The 16,801-nt window shown below is 64.3% G+C and overlaps 1 protein-coding gene across 1 annotated transcript; it reads left to right on the top strand.

Moving 5' to 3' along the window:
- Window positions 1-12,292: 12,292 nt before the first annotated feature.
- Window positions 12,293-15,325, top strand: Vgf (VGF nerve growth factor inducible). Its single transcript, XM_090324150.1, has 2 exons — window positions 12,293-12,489; window positions 12,969-15,325. The coding sequence occupies exon 2, from the start codon at window positions 12,989-12,991 to the stop codon at window positions 14,849-14,851; it is 1,863 nt and encodes a 620-aa protein (XP_090180276.1). The 5' UTR covers window positions 12,293-12,489; window positions 12,969-12,988; the 3' UTR covers window positions 14,852-15,325.
- The last annotated feature ends 1,476 nt before the right edge of the window (window positions 15,326-16,801 follow it).

Below are 16,801 nucleotides of genomic sequence, written 5' to 3'. Positions count from 1 at the left end.
CCCTTGAGGCCATCTGGGGAGAACCCCCCCCACTAAATTCTCACACTAAATTCTCCATCTGTCTCTCAATCGCTCCTTTTGGGAGCCTTTTAATCCAACCTGTGCAATGTGCCATGTAGAATAATTGTCTGAAAATTCAAGGTCACTGGGCCAGGAGCAGAGCCTAGTGGTAAAGTGCCCAGTATGGCACGATGCCCTGGGTTCGATTCCTCAGTACCACATACACAGAGAAAAAGCCAGAAGGGTGTTGTGGCTTAAGTGGTAGAGCACTGGCCTTGAGGAAGCCCCAGGACAGGCCTGGGCACTTGACACTTGGTGTGGAACACTGTCTTAACAAATATTACCAATCAAGCTGGGCACCAGCGAAACACAACTGGGATCCTGGTTCCTGGGGAGGCTGAGATCTGAGGATCTTGGGTCAAGCAAGCTTGGGCAGGAAAGTCTGTGCAAGTCTTACTTCCAATGGCCAGAAAACCAGAAGTGGCGCTATGACTCAAGTGGTAGAGTGCTAGCCTTGAGCAAAACAGGCCCGCGGAAATGGAGGGATAGGGACCAGGAGTGTGGCCTAGGGGTAGAGTGCTTGCCACTAGGGGGTGGCACTGCTTAGAATGTGGATCTGACCTTCAGCTGACCGCTTCCTCTCCCCCGCAACCTCGACAGCCGTACTCACAGGCTAGGTCCAAGGTGCTGTCCCCTCACCCCTAAGGCAAGCCTCAGAACTGCTCAGGAGCTGCGCCCAGACCCTGAGTTCAAGCCTTATGATGGGCAGCATAATAACACATACAATAAAATAACCAACAAAAAGCTGGCTGGTGTGGTTCAAGTGGTAGAGTACCGGCTGAGGAAGCAAACTGAGCCAGTGTGAAGCCTTGAGTTCAAACCTCAGTACCGCCAAATAGTAAAAATAATGAACAACAAAAAGGCTGGAGAAATGGCACAAGTGGTAGAGTGCCTACCTAGCAAAGACAAGGGCCCTGAGTTCAAACCCCAGAGATGCATAAAAATGAATTAACTAAAGTAATCACTATTGGGCTGAGAGCATGGCCTAATGGTAGAGTGCTTGCCTAGCATGCATGAAGCCTGGGTTCAATTCCTCAGTGCCACATAATCAGAAAAAGCCAGAAGTGGTGCTGTGGCTCAAGTGGTAGAGTGCTAGCCTTGAGCAGAAGCGGCTCAGGGACAGAACCCAGGTCCTGAGTTCAAGCCCCAGAGACTGGCAAAAAAATAAACATCATCATTATTAAAGGATGCCAAACAGTCAACTTTTTTTTTTGAACTCAAAATCTTCCTGCCCCAGCTCTCCAAGGGCTGGGATTTTAGGCGTGTGCCACTGTGCCCATCTCCTTGGTCTCCTTCAGGAAGAGCGAGATGGAGGGGAAGCCCGTGTGGCGGTTTCTAGAATCCTCCAGTCCTATCTATAGCATACACTGGAGGGCGCCCCACTGGAGGCCGTGGCTGGCTGGATCCCCGCTGGGCTGGTGTGCCGGAAGCGCTGCGTCAGGTGCAGCCCGGCACCCACCGGCTCGTTTGTCCTTCCTGGAAGCTGTGCCTCATGCTTTTATAAATAGGGAGGATGGAGCCTGGTGATTCACCCGTGGACACCTGGTGGCATCCAGACAGCTGCCTTCTGGGAAGGCTGCGAGCCTCATTCTCAGCCCTCAGCCACTCCTGGGCACCATGACTTTTTTTGGGGGTGTGTGTGGGGGGGTGCCACGGCAGTTATTTAACCCTTTGATCTCTGGTCCTTTCCTTATAGACGGCATCTGACAATGCCTCCAAACGCCGGGTTCCCCAAGCCCAAGCTGTGGAGGGCAGCGGTGACTCATTCCGTTGATCCCACCCACGAGTGCTGGAGCCTGTACCCACGGAGCAAAGCTGGAGAAAGAGAAGGGGAATTCCCCCAGAGGAGAAGGTAAGAGGCAGAGGGCTCTGCTTCAGCCTTGAGCGCAGAGGGAGGAGTCAAAGGGACCACTCAAAACCAGAACACAGCTGGCGTGGCGCCTCTACCATCCTAGCCCCTAGGGAGGCTGAGATCTGAGGAACACAGTTCAAAGCCAGCCCTGGCAGGGAAGTCCACATGATTCTTCTATCATTAATCACAGAAAAAAAAAAAAACAACAAAAAAACAGAAGTAGCACTGTGGCTCAAGAGTGCTAACCGTGAATAAAAGGAACCCAGGATAGTTCCCCAGGCTGAGTTCAAACCCTAGGTCTAGCACGCGCACACACGCACACACACACACAAAATCTGGCCAAGCAATAGTGGCTCACACCTGTCATTGCAGCATCTCAGCAGGCTGAGATCTGGGGATCATGGTTTAAAGTCAGCCTGAGCAAGAAAGCCCGTGAGACTCTTCTCTCCTATTAGCCACCAAAAAGCTGGAAGTAGGGCCGGGAGTGTGGCCTAGTGGTTAAAGTGCTTGCCTAGCATACACGAAGACCCGGGTTCGATTCCTTGGTACCACATACATAGAAAAAAGCCAGAAGTGGTGCTGAGGCTCAAGTGGTAGAGCTCTAGCCTTGAGAAAGTCCAAGGACAGTGCTCAGGCCCTGAGCTCAAGCCCAGGACTGGCAAAAAAAAAAAAAAAAAAAAAAAAGCTGGAAGTAGAAGTATGGTTCAAGTAGAAGAAAACCAGTCTTGAGCAGTGTAGAAAAACCTAAGGGACAGCAGCCTAGGCCCTGAGTTCAAGTTCCAGTACAACGCCCCCCCCCCCACACAAAGCCTGAGACAAACAGTTTGCGTGCTTTATATTAGGGTCAGGTTAATTCCCATAGTTTCTCTCATGGCTGCTGTGAGGGGCGAGCGTGCAGTGGGATCCCGTGTGCAGACAGAGGTCCTGACCATGTCCTCGGGTTTAGGTTATCCACATTTTCATCCAAGTAAATAAATGAAAAGGGAGGAATGTTGGCTGGTCTGGTGGTGTAGGCCTATAATCCCAGCACCAGGGGACTGCGAAGGAGGTTGAATTAGGGGTCAGCTTCCGTTACATACTGAGACCCTATTTAAAAGTAAATACAGTTTTTTTTTATTTTTTTACCAGTCCTGGGCTTGAGCTCAGGGCCTGAGCACTGTCCTTGGACTTTCTCAAGGCTAGAGCTCTACCACTTGAGCCTCAGCACCACTTCCGGCTTTTTTCTATGTATGTGGGGTACCGAGGAATCGAACCCGGGTCTTCATACATGCTAGGCAAGCACTTTAACCACTAGGCCAAACTCCCAGCCCATAAATACACTCTTATCTACAATTAACCACTAGAAAACTGGATGCTTCCCCCCTCAGTGCCCTCCCTGCTGGCTGCCCCAGGGGCCACACCCCTCCTCTGTCCTGTGGGCCATCTTCTTTCTCCCTGTTTGCAGGGTGGCTTGTTCAGCCCCCCACCCTCCTACAGAGTTACCCTGCTGGCTACTTACTGTCCCCTAGAAGGAACTGTTTTTGGCCTCTCCCAGTGAGGTCCTGACCTGTCTTAGGGTTCCTTACTGTCCCCTCCCGGCCTGTCCCCCTTTGTCTCCTTTCAGCTTTGCCATCCACCCTGTCCTTATCCACTCTTTGGTCTCCTTTGTCCCTGCCTGGGTTGTGTCTCCTGTTCTCTTTTTCTTCCCCTGCTTCCGAGAGACACCCATCCTCCCCAAGGACTCTGGCTCACGCCTGTAACCCCAGCCATTCAGGAGGCTTAGATCTAAGAATCGTGGACAGGAAAGTTCCTAAGATCTTGTCTCCAATTAACCAGAAAAAAGCTGGGAGTGAAGCCCTGAGTCAAGTGGTAGAGCACCTGCCTTGAGGGAAAAAAACAAAAAAAAAACTAGGCCCTCAGCCATGAGTTCAAACCCTAGTATTGACACAAAAAAGAGGGAGAACAGGTGTTAGAGGGTGAAGAAAGCAGAAGGATGAACTGGAAAGTTCTTCCTTCTTCCTTCTACCCTGTAACCCTGAAAATGCCCAGTCAGGACATCTCATGCCCCAGTGCCAGCCCTGGCAACCTTGTCTGGGGAGCTGGAGTGCGTTTGTGTGCCTCTGCATGCACATACATGTACTCTACTGGGACTGGAGCTTTCAACAACTTCCTTGCCCAAATTGGCTTTGAACCTCAACCCTCAGATCTCAGCCTCCTGTGTAGCTGGCGGGCCTGGGCTGTGGGTGACCAAATGGAGGGCCCCTTGTAAAGGGAGGGATGGGAGCCCAACATGTGCAATTAACTTGCTGGCGGTCAGGCTCGGCCCCAGAGGTCACAGTGGGTATGCCAGCGTCCCCACTTCAGCTGCCAGCTTGCAGCTTCAGCAGCGTGGAGATCAAAATAAGGGCCAAAGCGTATGCTGGTGGCTCACATCTGTCACCCCAGCTATTCAGCTGGCTGAGGTCTGAGGATGGAGGCCAAAGCCAGCCAGGGCGGAAAGCCCACGAGAGCTTTTCTCCCATTGATAAACCACAATGAAAAGTAGGTAAGTGGAGCTGTGGCTCTAGTGGAAGAGGGCCCTTCGGACTGGAGGGACGCGCTAAGGGGCAGTGCGGCGTTTCTGAGTTCAGCGGCAGCCGCGCCGAGGGTGGGCTCCTGCTGTGGAAGGCTGCGCGGGGCTCCCTGCCCTGCACCCAGCACCCAGATGGTGAGGACGGCCTAGGTTAAGGATCCCCCAGATGGCTTCCTGGGCGCGGGACAGGCCTGGCATGGGGCGGGCCCAGGGCGTGGGGCAGGTCCAGGGCGCGGGGCAGGTCCAGGCGGGCGCGGGGCAGGTCCAGGGCTCGGGGCAGGTCCAGGCTCGGGGCAGGTCCAGGCCTGGGGCAGGTCCTGGCGTGGGGCAGGTCCAGGCGTGGGGCAGGTCCAGGCATGGGGCAGGTCCAGGCCTGGGGCAGGTCCAGGGCGCAGGGCAGGTCCTGGCGTGGGGCAGGTCCAGGCGTGGGGCAGGTCCAGGCATGGGGCAGGTCCAGGTTGTGGGCAGGTCCAGGCGTGGGGCAGGTTCAGGTTGTGGGCGGGTCCAGGCGTGGAGCAGGTCCAGGGCGCGGGGCAGGTCCGGGCGTGGGGCAGGTCCAGGGCGCGGGGCAGGTCCGGGCGCGGGGCAGGTCCGGGCGCGGGGCAGGTCCAGGCGCGGGGCAGGTCCAGGCGGGAGCGGGGCAGGTCCAGGCACGGGGCAGGTCCAGGGCGCGGGGCAGGTCCAGGCACGGGGCAGGTCCAGGGCGCGGGGCAGGTCCAGGTGAGGGGCAGGTCCAGGGCGCGGGGCAGGTCCACGTGAGGGGCAGGTCCAGGGCGAGGGGCAGGTCCGGGCGCCGGGCAGGTCCAGGGCGCGGGGCAGGTCCAGGTGAGGGGCAGGTCCAGGGCGCGGGGCAGGTCCAGGGCGCGGGGCAGGTCTAGGGCGCGGGGCAGGTCCAGGCACGGGGCAGGTCCAGGGCGCGGGGCAGGTCCAGGTGAGGGGCAGGTCCAGGGCGCGGGGCAGGTCCAGGTGAGGGGCAGGTCCAGGGCGCGGGGCAGGTCCAGGTGAGGGGCAGGTCCAGGGCGAGGGGCAGGTCCGGGCGCCGGGCAGGTCCAGGGCGCGGGGCAGGTCCAGGTGAGGGGCAGGTCCAGGGCGCGGGGCAGGTCCAGGGCGCCGGGCAGGTCTAGGGCGCGGGGCAGGTCCAGGCACGGGGCAGGTCCAGGGCGAGGGGCAGGTCCGGGCGCCGGGCAGGTCCAGGGCGCGGGGCAGGTCCAGGTGAGGGGCAGGTCCAGGGCGCGGGGCAGGTCCAGGTGAGGGGCAGGTCCAGGGCGCGGGGCAGGTCCAGGTGAGGGGCAGGTCCAGGGCGCGGGGCAGGTCCAGGTGAGGGGCAGGTCCAGGGCGAGGGGCAGGTCCGGGCGCCGGGCAGGTCCAGGGCGCGGGGCAGGTCCAGGTGAGGGGCAGGTCCAGGGCGCGGGGCAGGTCCAGGGCGCCGGGCAGGTCTAGGGCGCGGGGCAGGTCCAGGCACGGGGCAGGTCCAGGGCGAGGGGCAGGTCCGGGCGCCGGGCAGGTCCAGGGCGCGGGGCAGGTCCAGGTGAGGGGCAGGTCCAGGGCGCGGGGCAGGTCCAGGTGAGGGGCAGGTCCAGGCGCGGGGCAGGTCCAGGGCGCGGGGCAGGTCTAGGGCGCGGGGCAGGTCCAGGGTGCGGGGCAGGTCCAGGCGTGGGGCAGGTCCAGGCGTGGGGCAGGTCCAGGCGGGAGCGGGGCAGGTCCAGGCGTGGGGCAGGTCCAGGCGGGAGCAGGGCAGGTCCAGGCATGGGGCAGGTCCAGGGCACGGGGCAGATCCAGGGCGCGGGGCAGGTCCAGGGTGCGGGGCAGGTCCAGGCATGGGGCAGGTCCAGGCGGGAGCGGGGCAGGTCCAGGCGTGGGGCAGGTCCAGGGCGCGGGGCAGGTCCAGGGCGCGGGGCAGGTCTAGGGCGCGGGGCAGGTCCAGGGCGCGCGGCAGGTCCAGGCGTGGGGCAGGTCCAGGTCGTGGGGCAGGTCCAGGGCGCGCGGCAGGTCCAGGCGCGGGGCAGGTCCAGGGCGCGGGGCAGGTCCAGGCGCGGGGCAGGTCCAGGGCGCGGGGCAGGTCCAGGTGTGGGGCAGGTTCATGGCGCGGGGCAGGTCCAGGCGCGGGGCAGGTCCAGGGCGCGGGGTAGGCCCTGGGGTTGGCTGGGTCCCTACAACCCGTGGGGCCCCAGAAGCTGAAGACACGCTGCTCTGCACCCACGCAGGTGAGATGGGGGAGCGGGGCTGGCCTGGGGCTCAGCCAGGCTGGGTCCCAGGGTCGCAGCCTTCCTGAGCTCCCGGCCTGAGACCCCCACCCCCCGGCCCGCGTGACCCGGTTTCCACTTCTCCTCAAGGACCCCCTAGCGATCCCCACCCACGCGTGGGGGGCCTCCACGCACGGGACGTCACCACGCCTGTCACGTCCCCACCCAGGGCGCCACCGCCACGCACAGACACGGCCTCCCCACCCCCGTCCCGCGTGGGCCGGCCGACCAGTGTCCGGCGGCGGGGCCTCCAGGTGATCCCGGACCCCATCGCGCCGGGCCTGCGGCCGGGCCGGGCCTCTCTGTCCGTCCTTCGGGGAGGAGAGGCACTGCGCGCCCGTGGGGGGCCCTTTCCCTGAGGCTTCACCCTGTGAGATGAAGTCTACTTGCAGTGCTGGCTTCTCAGGGCCGTGCCATGTTTCTAGGGCTCTTCCCTATCCCTTTCCCTACCTCACTGGGGTGCTGTCTGGACACTGGAGAAACAGAGGGCAGATTTCGTGGCCTGACATGGCGTGGCCTGACATGGCGTGGCCCGATTCTCGTGTCTGCCTCCTAGGAGGAACCCTCACTGCCCAGGGTTTGTGGACACCACTCCCTTCCTCTGGACCATGAATCCTCTGTGAAGCTGTTTTCCCCCTTGTTGCTTTAATTGAGGCAGGGTCTTGCTATGTAACCCAGGCTGACTTAGAACTCATGGTACCTAGACTATAATAGTTAAGTTGTAGACTAGGTCTGTAAATGCCCGTTTTAATTATTTGGTTGTTTGTGTGCTGGTCTTGGGTGAACTCAGGGCCTGGGTCCTGTCCTTTAGCTTTTTTACTCAAGGCTGGTGCTCTACCACTTGAGCCACAGCTCCACTCCTGGCTTTTGATGGTCCATGGGAGATGGGACTCTCATAGACTTTCCCGCTCAGGCTGGTTTTGAACCACAATCTCAGCCTCCTGTAGCTAGGATTACCAGCGTGAGCCGCCAGCACCTGGCGCTGTACCTGCATTTGTCCTGCACTGTGTCACAATCGACAGATCCTCACACCCGTCTCCGAGGGAGGAAGCATTCAGGTGGCTTCTAGATGGCACCCAGTCTGCTGTGGGAGTTGGAGGGAGTAGTGCCGGGTATGCTGAGTCTGGAATGGACTCAGCACTCTGCAGATTGTCACGTCTCAGCTCCACTGTGTCCTGCGCAGTGGACGTGTGTTGCTTGCCGGGGATGTATTCTGAGAAGTGGGCCGTCGGCAAAGGCCGGCCCATCTCCCCGGTGTGGGCTTCATGGCTGCATAGCTGGTAGCTGTGGCTGCCTCTGGCTCCCGATGGCGCTGCCACCCCCTGGCTGGAGCAATAAAGGACCTTTCCCACCCTCTGTGTGTGTGTGTTGTGTGTGTGGGGGGGGGACGAGGCACTGTCACCCTCCTCCAGCAGCCGGTGTTCAGAAGGATCTCTAAGCCCCTTTGCCACGAGGCTAATGACATCCTTCGTGGGGTGGGGGCTGGACACTGCCCCCCTCCTCCACCCATCCCATTATCTGGGAAAGAAGCAGTTGTTGGCAGCTCGGCTCCCTGCCCAGCCCGGGAGCAGGCCTTTCTCTCCAGGATGTGAGCGCCTGCCAGCCAAATCCATGGGGGCTCCCCTCTCAAGTTACCCCTTGGCGTCCAGGCAGAGGGGCCTCCCGCAGGCCCAAGGAACTGGGCGTCTCTATCTCAGCTCTCTGTCTCTGCTCCTGTTCTCCATTCCAGAGTGGGGGAAGCCGTGGTAAGAGCCCAGGTTACCCGACCCCATCCCCCTTCTCCCCACCTTCTCCCCACCTCCACCCTCCTCCCACACCCCCCCCCCCCAGCTCAGGGAGCTGCGGAGACTGCAATTCCCAGATGTAACACACAGGGGCGCCAAGATGAGCGCGGACGCGCGCCAGGCAGCGCTAGGTGTGTGAGTGTGAGTGCGTGTGTGTGCACGCGCGTGTGTCTGTCCATGGGCGTCTTTGTGTGTCTCCGCTTCTGTCCATGCACGCCTGAGTCAGGGGATGTCTGGGTGGGATGTATCCTGGACCACATGCCTGGCGCCTCCCCCCCCCCCAGGCATGCTTGCTGTGTTGCTATGTGATGGCTGGGGGGGCGGGAGCAGGTGACTTATGTGTGTTGTTGCGTGCGTGTCTGGTGCAGTTGTGACTGCCCGAGACTGCATCTCCTTCCTTCAGTGAGGGCTCTGGCCATGGCCCCGCCACCTGGATAACCTGGACTGAAAGCTCTGTTTCCCTGGACACCGTCTGCAGGACCTGGCTTAAGCTCAGTGTGACATTGTGTTTGTGAAGTGGGTGTGTCTGGTGTTTCACTGGTGTGTGTGTGTGTGTGTGTGTGTGTGTGTGTGTGTATGACAGATGGACTGTGGAGGAGGGGAGGACCGGGAGGGTGGAAATGCATACTTTTCTCTCTCTCTCTCTCTGGTGAGTTTCTGGCTACTACCTTCATGAGTGTGTGTGTGTGTGTGTGTCCTTTCCCTTCCATCTCTCCATATCTCTCTCTCTCTCTCTCTCTCTCTCTCTCTCTCTCTCTCTCTCTCCCTCCCTCCTTTTCTTGGTGACTCATTTCTGCGGCTTTGCCCTCCCCCGGCTTGCTGGGTCTCCCCTCCCCCTCTCGTGTGGGTGAGGGGGTCTGATAGAAGGGGACCCCAAGACCAAAAACAATAGGGTGAGCACCCCTTCCCACCGTCCACCATCCAAACCCTGCCGTGCCCCCACGCCTCTCCCCAGCCCCCTCCCAGGTCTTCCCCCCGGATGACCAAAGATGAAGGCAAGCCTATCTACCAAGCGGGGTCATTTTCAGGGGTCCTCAGCACCTATTTTCAGTTAGAAGTGGGGACCCCTGCCCCTCTCCTGAAGCACCCCGCCCTGCCTGTCCCCCCTAAGGCTGACGCAATGAATGAATGGCTGCAGAGGTGAGTCACTGGCTGGGGGGAGGGGGGAGAAGGGGACAGGCTGAGTTGCCAAGGGGAGGGGGGTTGCAAGCCCCAGCCCTCCCCCTTTCTACATCTTCTCAGGGAAAAGACCCCTGTGCCCACCCCCCCTGGCTTTCCAGACCTTCAGCTTTGGACCCCTGCTCTACTAGACCCCATCTTCTGCTCTTGTTCTGGGGGAATAGAGAAGAAGTAGGAAACAAAGGTGGGTGGATTCTTACCAACAAGTCAGCGAACACCAGGGGTGTTCACCTGGGGGTCCCCTCCAGTGCCGCTGACCGTGGCTCTGCCCCTTCCAGCTGCCTTCCCTATTCCAGAACCCTTTCCCAGAATGGTCTAGAGGCAGCAGGCTTGAGGGACACCACCACGCAGCCCCCCGGGAGAGGGAGGGAGGGGTGTGGGAAGGCGCTAGCTCAGGTGGGAAACAGGTGGGAAAGAGGCAGCAAAAGACCTCGAGGTGAGGCTGTGTGGCTCGAGGGGGTCGGGCTGGGGAATTACCCAGCCTGTTGCTTCTTGTGCCAAGGTTGCCGCCTTGGCCTCCCCCACCCTTCATGACAGGGGCCTGGAAGTGCGCAGGCTTCTGAGAAACTCCCTGAGCATCTCAGTAAGTGGGAGTCAGGCAGGGGTCGGCTGGAAATGGGGAAGGGTCTGAACACCAAAGCCAAGAACCTAGAGCCTGGAGGAGGGGGGGGGGGCTGCCATTGCGTAGCTTGGATTCCGAGCCTTTATTCCACTAAGAGCTGGAAAATGAGTGGGGCACATGGACACCCATATGAGCAGCCACATCTGCCCCGTGGGGCATGGAAGGACCCCGACATGCCCAGGCGCACACGCAGCCCCACACGCCCGCGTGCCCGGGCACACACGCAGGAGACACGGACTCCCTACCACGGCTCACTGGGTCTGTTTGACCCAGAGGGTGTCCAGATCGGGGTTCACTCAAAAGACCCAAACTTCACCGGAGTGTGGGGAAGAGATGCGATTCTAACCAGACGCCGGGAGCCGGCGCACGGCCATGGCCTGGGAGAGGGGACGCCCTGCGCCTTCCCCTGTCCGTCCGCTCATCCCCGCTCCTCTGCCTCCCCTGGGGCTCCTCCATCCCTGTCCACGCGCACCCGGGCGCGGGGGTGCGCGCGCATGCACACGCCCGCAGGTATGTGGCTGCCCCGCGCCGTCCACCTGGGCTGGGGTCCCCTTCCGCCCCCTCCCCTCGCCGGGTGTCCGAGCCCTGGCTCTGCTTCCCCGTCCTCACCCCGCTGCTCCCCAGAGCCAGGCCGGGCCGGGGAAGGAGCGCAGGGGGCCGGGGAGGGGGCCCCGGGGCGGGGGGCTGGCCCCGGGCTCCAGGGCCCCTGTCCGTCCGCGTTCCCTCCACGGCCACGCGGCCTCTGCCTTTTCCTGTTCTGGAAAGATGTCTCTCGGCGGGCGCGGCCCCTGCCCGCTCCTGCCCCCCGCCGGCCGCGCGCCCTCCACGCCTCCCCGCCCTTTCCCCGCAGCGCCCAGGGCGCTCTTCTGGGAAAGTGAATCCCGGTGGTGGAGAGGCCGCCCTGCGGGCCGCGGGGAGCCTGGCGGGGCGGGGGGCGTCCGCCCGCGGCCCCCGGGGTCCGCTGTGTCACGGCTGCCCCGCCCGCGGCCCCCTCCGGCCTCCCCGCCCCCTCCCCACTTCCGCCCCCCGCCCCCGCCCGGTCTCCCTCCGCCGGACCGGCTGGCACATGGATTTTCTCTGCGCAATCTGTGCGTCATCGCCCCCCACTCCCGCCACCCGGGGCCGCCGAGCCCCCCGCCCCGACCCCGGGCGGAGCCGCGCACCCAGGGGCCGGCGGGCGAGGGGGGCCGCTGACGCGCGGAGCGGGGGCCCGGGGCTGGTCACCCCCACCTGCATCCCCTCCCCACCTGGCCGGGACTCGCCCTCCAAACGTCCTTGGGGGCGGGAGGACGGCGGGAGGGGCGCCGGGGGAGGACGGGCGGGGTGGGGCCGACGCGGCCCGGGCCCCCGGACGGAAGGAGGGAGGGAGACACGACCCCGAGGCCCCCCCCCCCGGCCCCGGCGGACTCCCGGCCCGCAGGCCGCCCGGGGTCGGGGCTCCGGCCGTCCTTGGGCGCGATCCCCGACCCGAGGTGGCCGGGTGGGGCGCGCGTCCCGCGGCGGGCCGGGCCCGGTCCTCCCCGCGCAGGGGGGGGCTCGGCGGGGGTCCGGAGAGGGGCGGGGGTCCCCCCTTTCTGCTCTGCTCGGCAACGCGGGCTCAGGCAGGTGGCTTTGTAACCCACCCTCCTCCCGCCTTCCCGCGCGCCTCCGCATCCACCCTTCCATTCATCCTCCCCTTCATTCATTCATCCTTTTCTCCTCGTCCCTCCTTCATTCATTCACAGCCCCCCGCCCCCCTCCGCATTTCATTCATTCATTCATTCACTCATTCATTTCCCGGAGCTCAGCTCGCTCACGCCCCTCCAGCCAAAGGCGTCAGTGCGCAGGCGCAGGCCGGGAGCGGCGAGCGCCGACCAATCGCCGAGCGTCTCGCCTTCCCTGGGCGCCCGCCCGCTTCCCCATGAATGAACACTGACGTCAGCGGGGCGGGGCGTGCCCACGTGACGCGCGCGCTGCCCTTTATAAGGCGGAGGCGGCGCGGGCGCTGTCCAGCGTGCTGAAGCCGGAGCGAGCGAGCGAGCGAGCCAGCGAGCGGCGGGGAGCGGCGCCGACTCCGCGGAGCCCAGCCCAGTGGACCGCGGACGGCGATCGCCGCTCGGAGCCAGGGCGGACGCGTCCCGACCTCCCCCCCACCCCGACCCCCCACCCCGCCCGAGGTCCGATCCTCCTCTCCACTTTCCGCGTCGTGACACCGGCTGGTAAATACTGCGCGGTCCGTCCCCGCCACCCCCGGCGGCCGTGGGTGCCAGGGAGGGCCGTCTCCCTCCTCCCAGACGGCAGGCGGCGAGGCAGACGCCGCGGGGCGCCCCCGTGAGGGTCCCCGGTTCATGGGGAGGGGGTTCGCAGCGGGGTTTCCCCCCCCCTCGCTGCTGAAGTCGCCCACGCACCATCCGGGGAGTCCTGTGGGGCGCGGGCCGCGTCCCCCCCACCCGTGCTCAGTACGTGGGCGCTGGCAGCGAGGGGGCTCAGGAAGGGGGCGAGGTGGCCCGGGGTGAGCGAGGGGGTGGGCGGAGACTCGGGAGATCGGCGCCTCTTCCTCGATTGCTCCCTCTTTTGGGTAAGGTTGGCGGGATGAGGGAAGCCCCGGATTTCCCTGCTTCAGGGTGGGGGGAAGGGAATTCTTACAGAGATCCTCTCTCTCTCTCTCTCCCCCCCCCTCTTCCCTTCTGTTTTCCAGTCTCCGGCAGCCCCTCGGTCATGAAATCCCCGAGACTGCGGGCTTCTGTCCTCCTCTGCTTCCTTCTGCTAATCAAGGGGGTGGGAGCCGCGCCTCCCGGGCGCCCCGAGGCGCAGCCGCCTCCTCCTCTCGGCTCTGAGCATAAAGAGCCGATAACTGGGGACGCAGCGCCCGGGCCGGGGGATGACGGCGCTGCCGAAGTCCGAGCTGCTCGGAATTCCGAGCTGCAGGACCAGGGAGAGCTCTTCCAGGGCGTGGATCCTCGGGCGCTGGCCGCGGTGCTGCTGCAGGCACTCGACCGCCCGGCGTCGCCGCCAGCACCGGGTGGTTCCCCGCAGGAGCCGGCGGGAGAAGCCGCAGAGGCGCTGCTGACCGAGACGGTGCGCAGCCAGACCCACAGCCTCCCGGCGCCGGAGGTCCCGGCGCCCGCGGCGCCGCCTCGCGCGCAGACCCCGGAGAGCGGCCCCGAGGCCGGGGACCCCGCGGACGAGCTGGAGACGCTCGCGGCGCTGCTCCAGGAACTTCGCGATTTCAGCCCGAGCAGCGCCAAGCGCCAGCAGGAGACGGCAGCGGCCGAGACGGAGACCCGCACGCACACGCTGACCCGAGTCAACCTGGAGAGCCCGGGGCCCGAGCGCGTGTGGCGCGCGTCCTGGGGAGAGTTCCAGGCGCGCGTTCCGGAGCGCGCGCCCCTGGCCCCCGCGCAGTTCCAGGCGCGCGTGCCCGAGAAGGGGCCCCTTCCCGAAGCCCCTCAGTTCGGGGAAGGGCTGCCCTCCCCCAAATCACACCTGGGTGAGGCTCTGACACCCCTATCCAAGGTGTACCAAGGCCTGAGCGCCCCCTTCCCCAAGGCGCGCCGGCTCGAGAACCCGCTCCTGGGCGGCTCCGAGGCGGGGGAGCGCCTGCTGCAGCAGGGGCTGGCACAGGTCGAGGCCGGGCGGCGGCAGGCGGAGGCCACGCGCCAGGCCGCCGCCCAGGAGGAGCGCCTGGCCGACCTGGCCTCCGACCTGCTGCTCCAGTATCTGCTGCAGGGCGGAGCGCGGCCGCGCGGCCCGGGGGTTCGGGGGCTGGAGGAGCCGCAGCCCGAGCGCGAGCGCGAGCGCGAGCGGGAGGAGGCGGAGCAGGAGCGGCGCGGGGGGGAGGAGAGGGAGGAGGAGGAGGACGAGGAGGCGGCGGAGGCGGAGGCCGAAGCCGAGGAGGCGGAGAGGGCGCGGCAGAACGCGCTCCTGTTCGCGGAGGAGGAGGAGGACGAGGAGGACAGGGAAGCCGGGGCCGAGGACAAGCGCTCCCAGGAGGAGACGCCGGGCCACCGGCGCAAGGAGGCGGAGGGGCCCGCGGAGGGCGGGGAGGAGGAGGAGGAGGACGACGACGACGACGAGATGGACCCGCAGACCATTGACAGCCTCATCGAGCTGTCCACCAAACTCCACCTGCCCGCCGACGACGTGGTCAGCATCATCGAGGAGGTGGAGGAGAAGCGGAAGCGGAAGAAGAACGCCCCCCCGGAGCCGGTGCCGCCCCCCCGGGCCGCCCCCGCGCACGTCCGCTCCCCGCAGCCCCCGCCCCCCGCGCCCGCCCCCGCCCGGGACGAGCTGCCGGACTGGAACGAAGTGCTGCCGCCCTGGGACCGGGAGGAGGAGCCGGCCTTCCCCCCGGGGCCCTACCACCCTCTTCCCAACTACATCCGCCCGCGGACGCTGCAGCCGCCCGCCGCCGCCCGCCGCCGCCACTTCCACCACGCCCTGCCGCCTTCGCGCCACTCTGCCGACCCGGAGGCCCAGGCGCGGCGCGCGCAGGCGGAGGCGGAGGCGGAGGAGCGCCGGCTGCAGGAGCAGGAGGAGCTGGAGAATTACATCGAGCACGTGCTGCTCCGCCGCCCGTGACTCGCCGGGCCCCGCCCCCGCCGCGCGCGGCCACGCCCCCTCCGTGTCGCCCCTCCGCCCCGGTGTTTGCATGCGCCCCGCCCCCGCCCGGCCACGCCCCTCGGCGGCCACGCCCCTCTCGGCCCGGCCACGCCCCCGCCCGGCCCCGGCCACGCCCCGTCCGACCTCCTCCCGGCCCGGTGTCCCCGCGGCCGTCGGCGCGGCGGGCAGGGGCGGGCGGGCGGTCCCGCCGCGGTCCCTCCCCCCGCAGGGCCCCGTCCCCCCTCCGGTTGCCCTCGCGCGTCCCCGTCTGAAACCGGTAAAAGCAGCTCTGATCCCGCGATGGAAGTGAGTCTGCCCCCCGCCCCCCGGGCCGCCCCTGCGCCTCCCCGCCTCCCGATCGCTGTGGCTCTCTCCCTCTCCCCTCTCGGTTGTAAATACCCCTCACGGAGGAAATAGTTTTGCTAAGAAATAAAAGTGACTATTTTATTAGGACTTTGTGCTCCGTTATTCACCCGTCCCCGGACCTGCCCGCGGTCCTTCCCCAGGGGCCCGGTGAGGGGCGCGCCGCGGGGACCCGCCCAAGCCAGGGGGCTAGGGGCGGAGGAGGAAGCCGAGATCCGAGGACCCAGGCTCGGGGCCAGCCAGTCAACCAGCAAGAAGCTGGAACTGGCGGAGGACCAACCTTGAGCCGAAAAAGCTATGGAGGGGGCGAGGCCAGGCCGCTGGGGTGGAGGGTGGAGAGGCTGGGGTCGGGGGTGGAGAGGCCAGGCTGCTGGGGTAGGGGGTGGAGAGGCTGGGGTCGGGAGTGGAGAGGCCAGGCTGCTGGGGTAGGGGGTGGAGAGGCCAGGCTGCTGGGGTGGAGGGTGGAGGACAGGCCGGCGGTGTTGCCGGGTACTTGGCAGAGGAGAATTTACCAAGAGCCAGTGGTCTGCCACGATGCCCTGCGCACCAGCTTCGAGCCTCCAGGCACTCCGGCTGTCTTCATGATCCTGTTCCCACAGGCCTAGTTCCCACTAGCCAAACCACCCGTAAGTGAAGCTCCCTAGTTCCCAGGTGTTTCTCCAAGGACGTGGTGGGAGAGCTTGGCTTTAGTCATTTATTAGCTTTCCAAGGCGATGACCTCGACACTGGTCACCACTCAAGCAACACTAATCTGGGCACTGGAGATCCTCTAACGAAAGGTCCAAGGAAAGGTAAAGTCGGCTCCTCCCGGGGTGAAAGCAGCCCTGTCAGGCTGCCAGAGGAACAACAGGCCCAGACCTGAGGACCCAGGCTCCCTGCCAGCCCAGGGCAGAGAAGTCCATGAGCTTCTCATTTCCAACTAGACACCAAAATGCCAGAAGTGGAGCTACCTCTGCAGCGGGAGAGCGCCAGGCCCTGAGCTCCCGCCTCTAGACCAGCACGAGAGAAAAACAAACTAGTGTGGCATTCGAAGATGACTTTTTGCTTTTTCTTTTTCCTTCCTAAATCTGGCAACCCCAGTTTTGGAGAGGAGGCTCCCCTTCACACAGACCCCAGCGGCGCCATCTTCCTTCACAAAGCCCAAGGCACAGCAAATCCAGAAATGCTTTTTCCTTTTATTTCAGAAGACAGGAAATAAAGGCAAAGACTTTGTGTACCCCACCTCACCCCTCAGGCCAAACCCAGGATATGGAGGGGAGGAGGCAGCCCAGGCCTGGGTCCCACAAGGCTGGCCCTCCAGTCCCTGGTCCCTTCCCTCCCAGGGGCAAGGTTAGAAAAGAAATGGGCTCTACCGTTCCTCCTGGCACCAGGTGGAAGCCCCACCGCAGTGGAGGAGGGAGTGGGGGGTGGTGAGGGAAAAGGCCCCCCCCTCGGAGGCAGAGAAGTTGCCCTGGCTGGCTAGGGGGAGGGGTGGAGGTAGGTTTTGGGGCACAGGGGACAGAAGAGCCCTGAAAACCTTTTCCCTTTGACCTGATAATATTTATATATTTACAGTGATTGTTATGG

Source organism: Megascapheus bottae, chromosome 34, assembly GCF_031878675.1.
Source record: "Megascapheus bottae isolate mThoBot1 chromosome 34, mThoBot2.hap1, whole genome shotgun sequence".
Taxonomy (NCBI): domain Eukaryota; kingdom Metazoa; phylum Chordata; class Mammalia; order Rodentia; family Geomyidae; genus Megascapheus; species Megascapheus bottae.
This window is presented reverse-complemented; position numbering and strand designations above follow the sequence as displayed.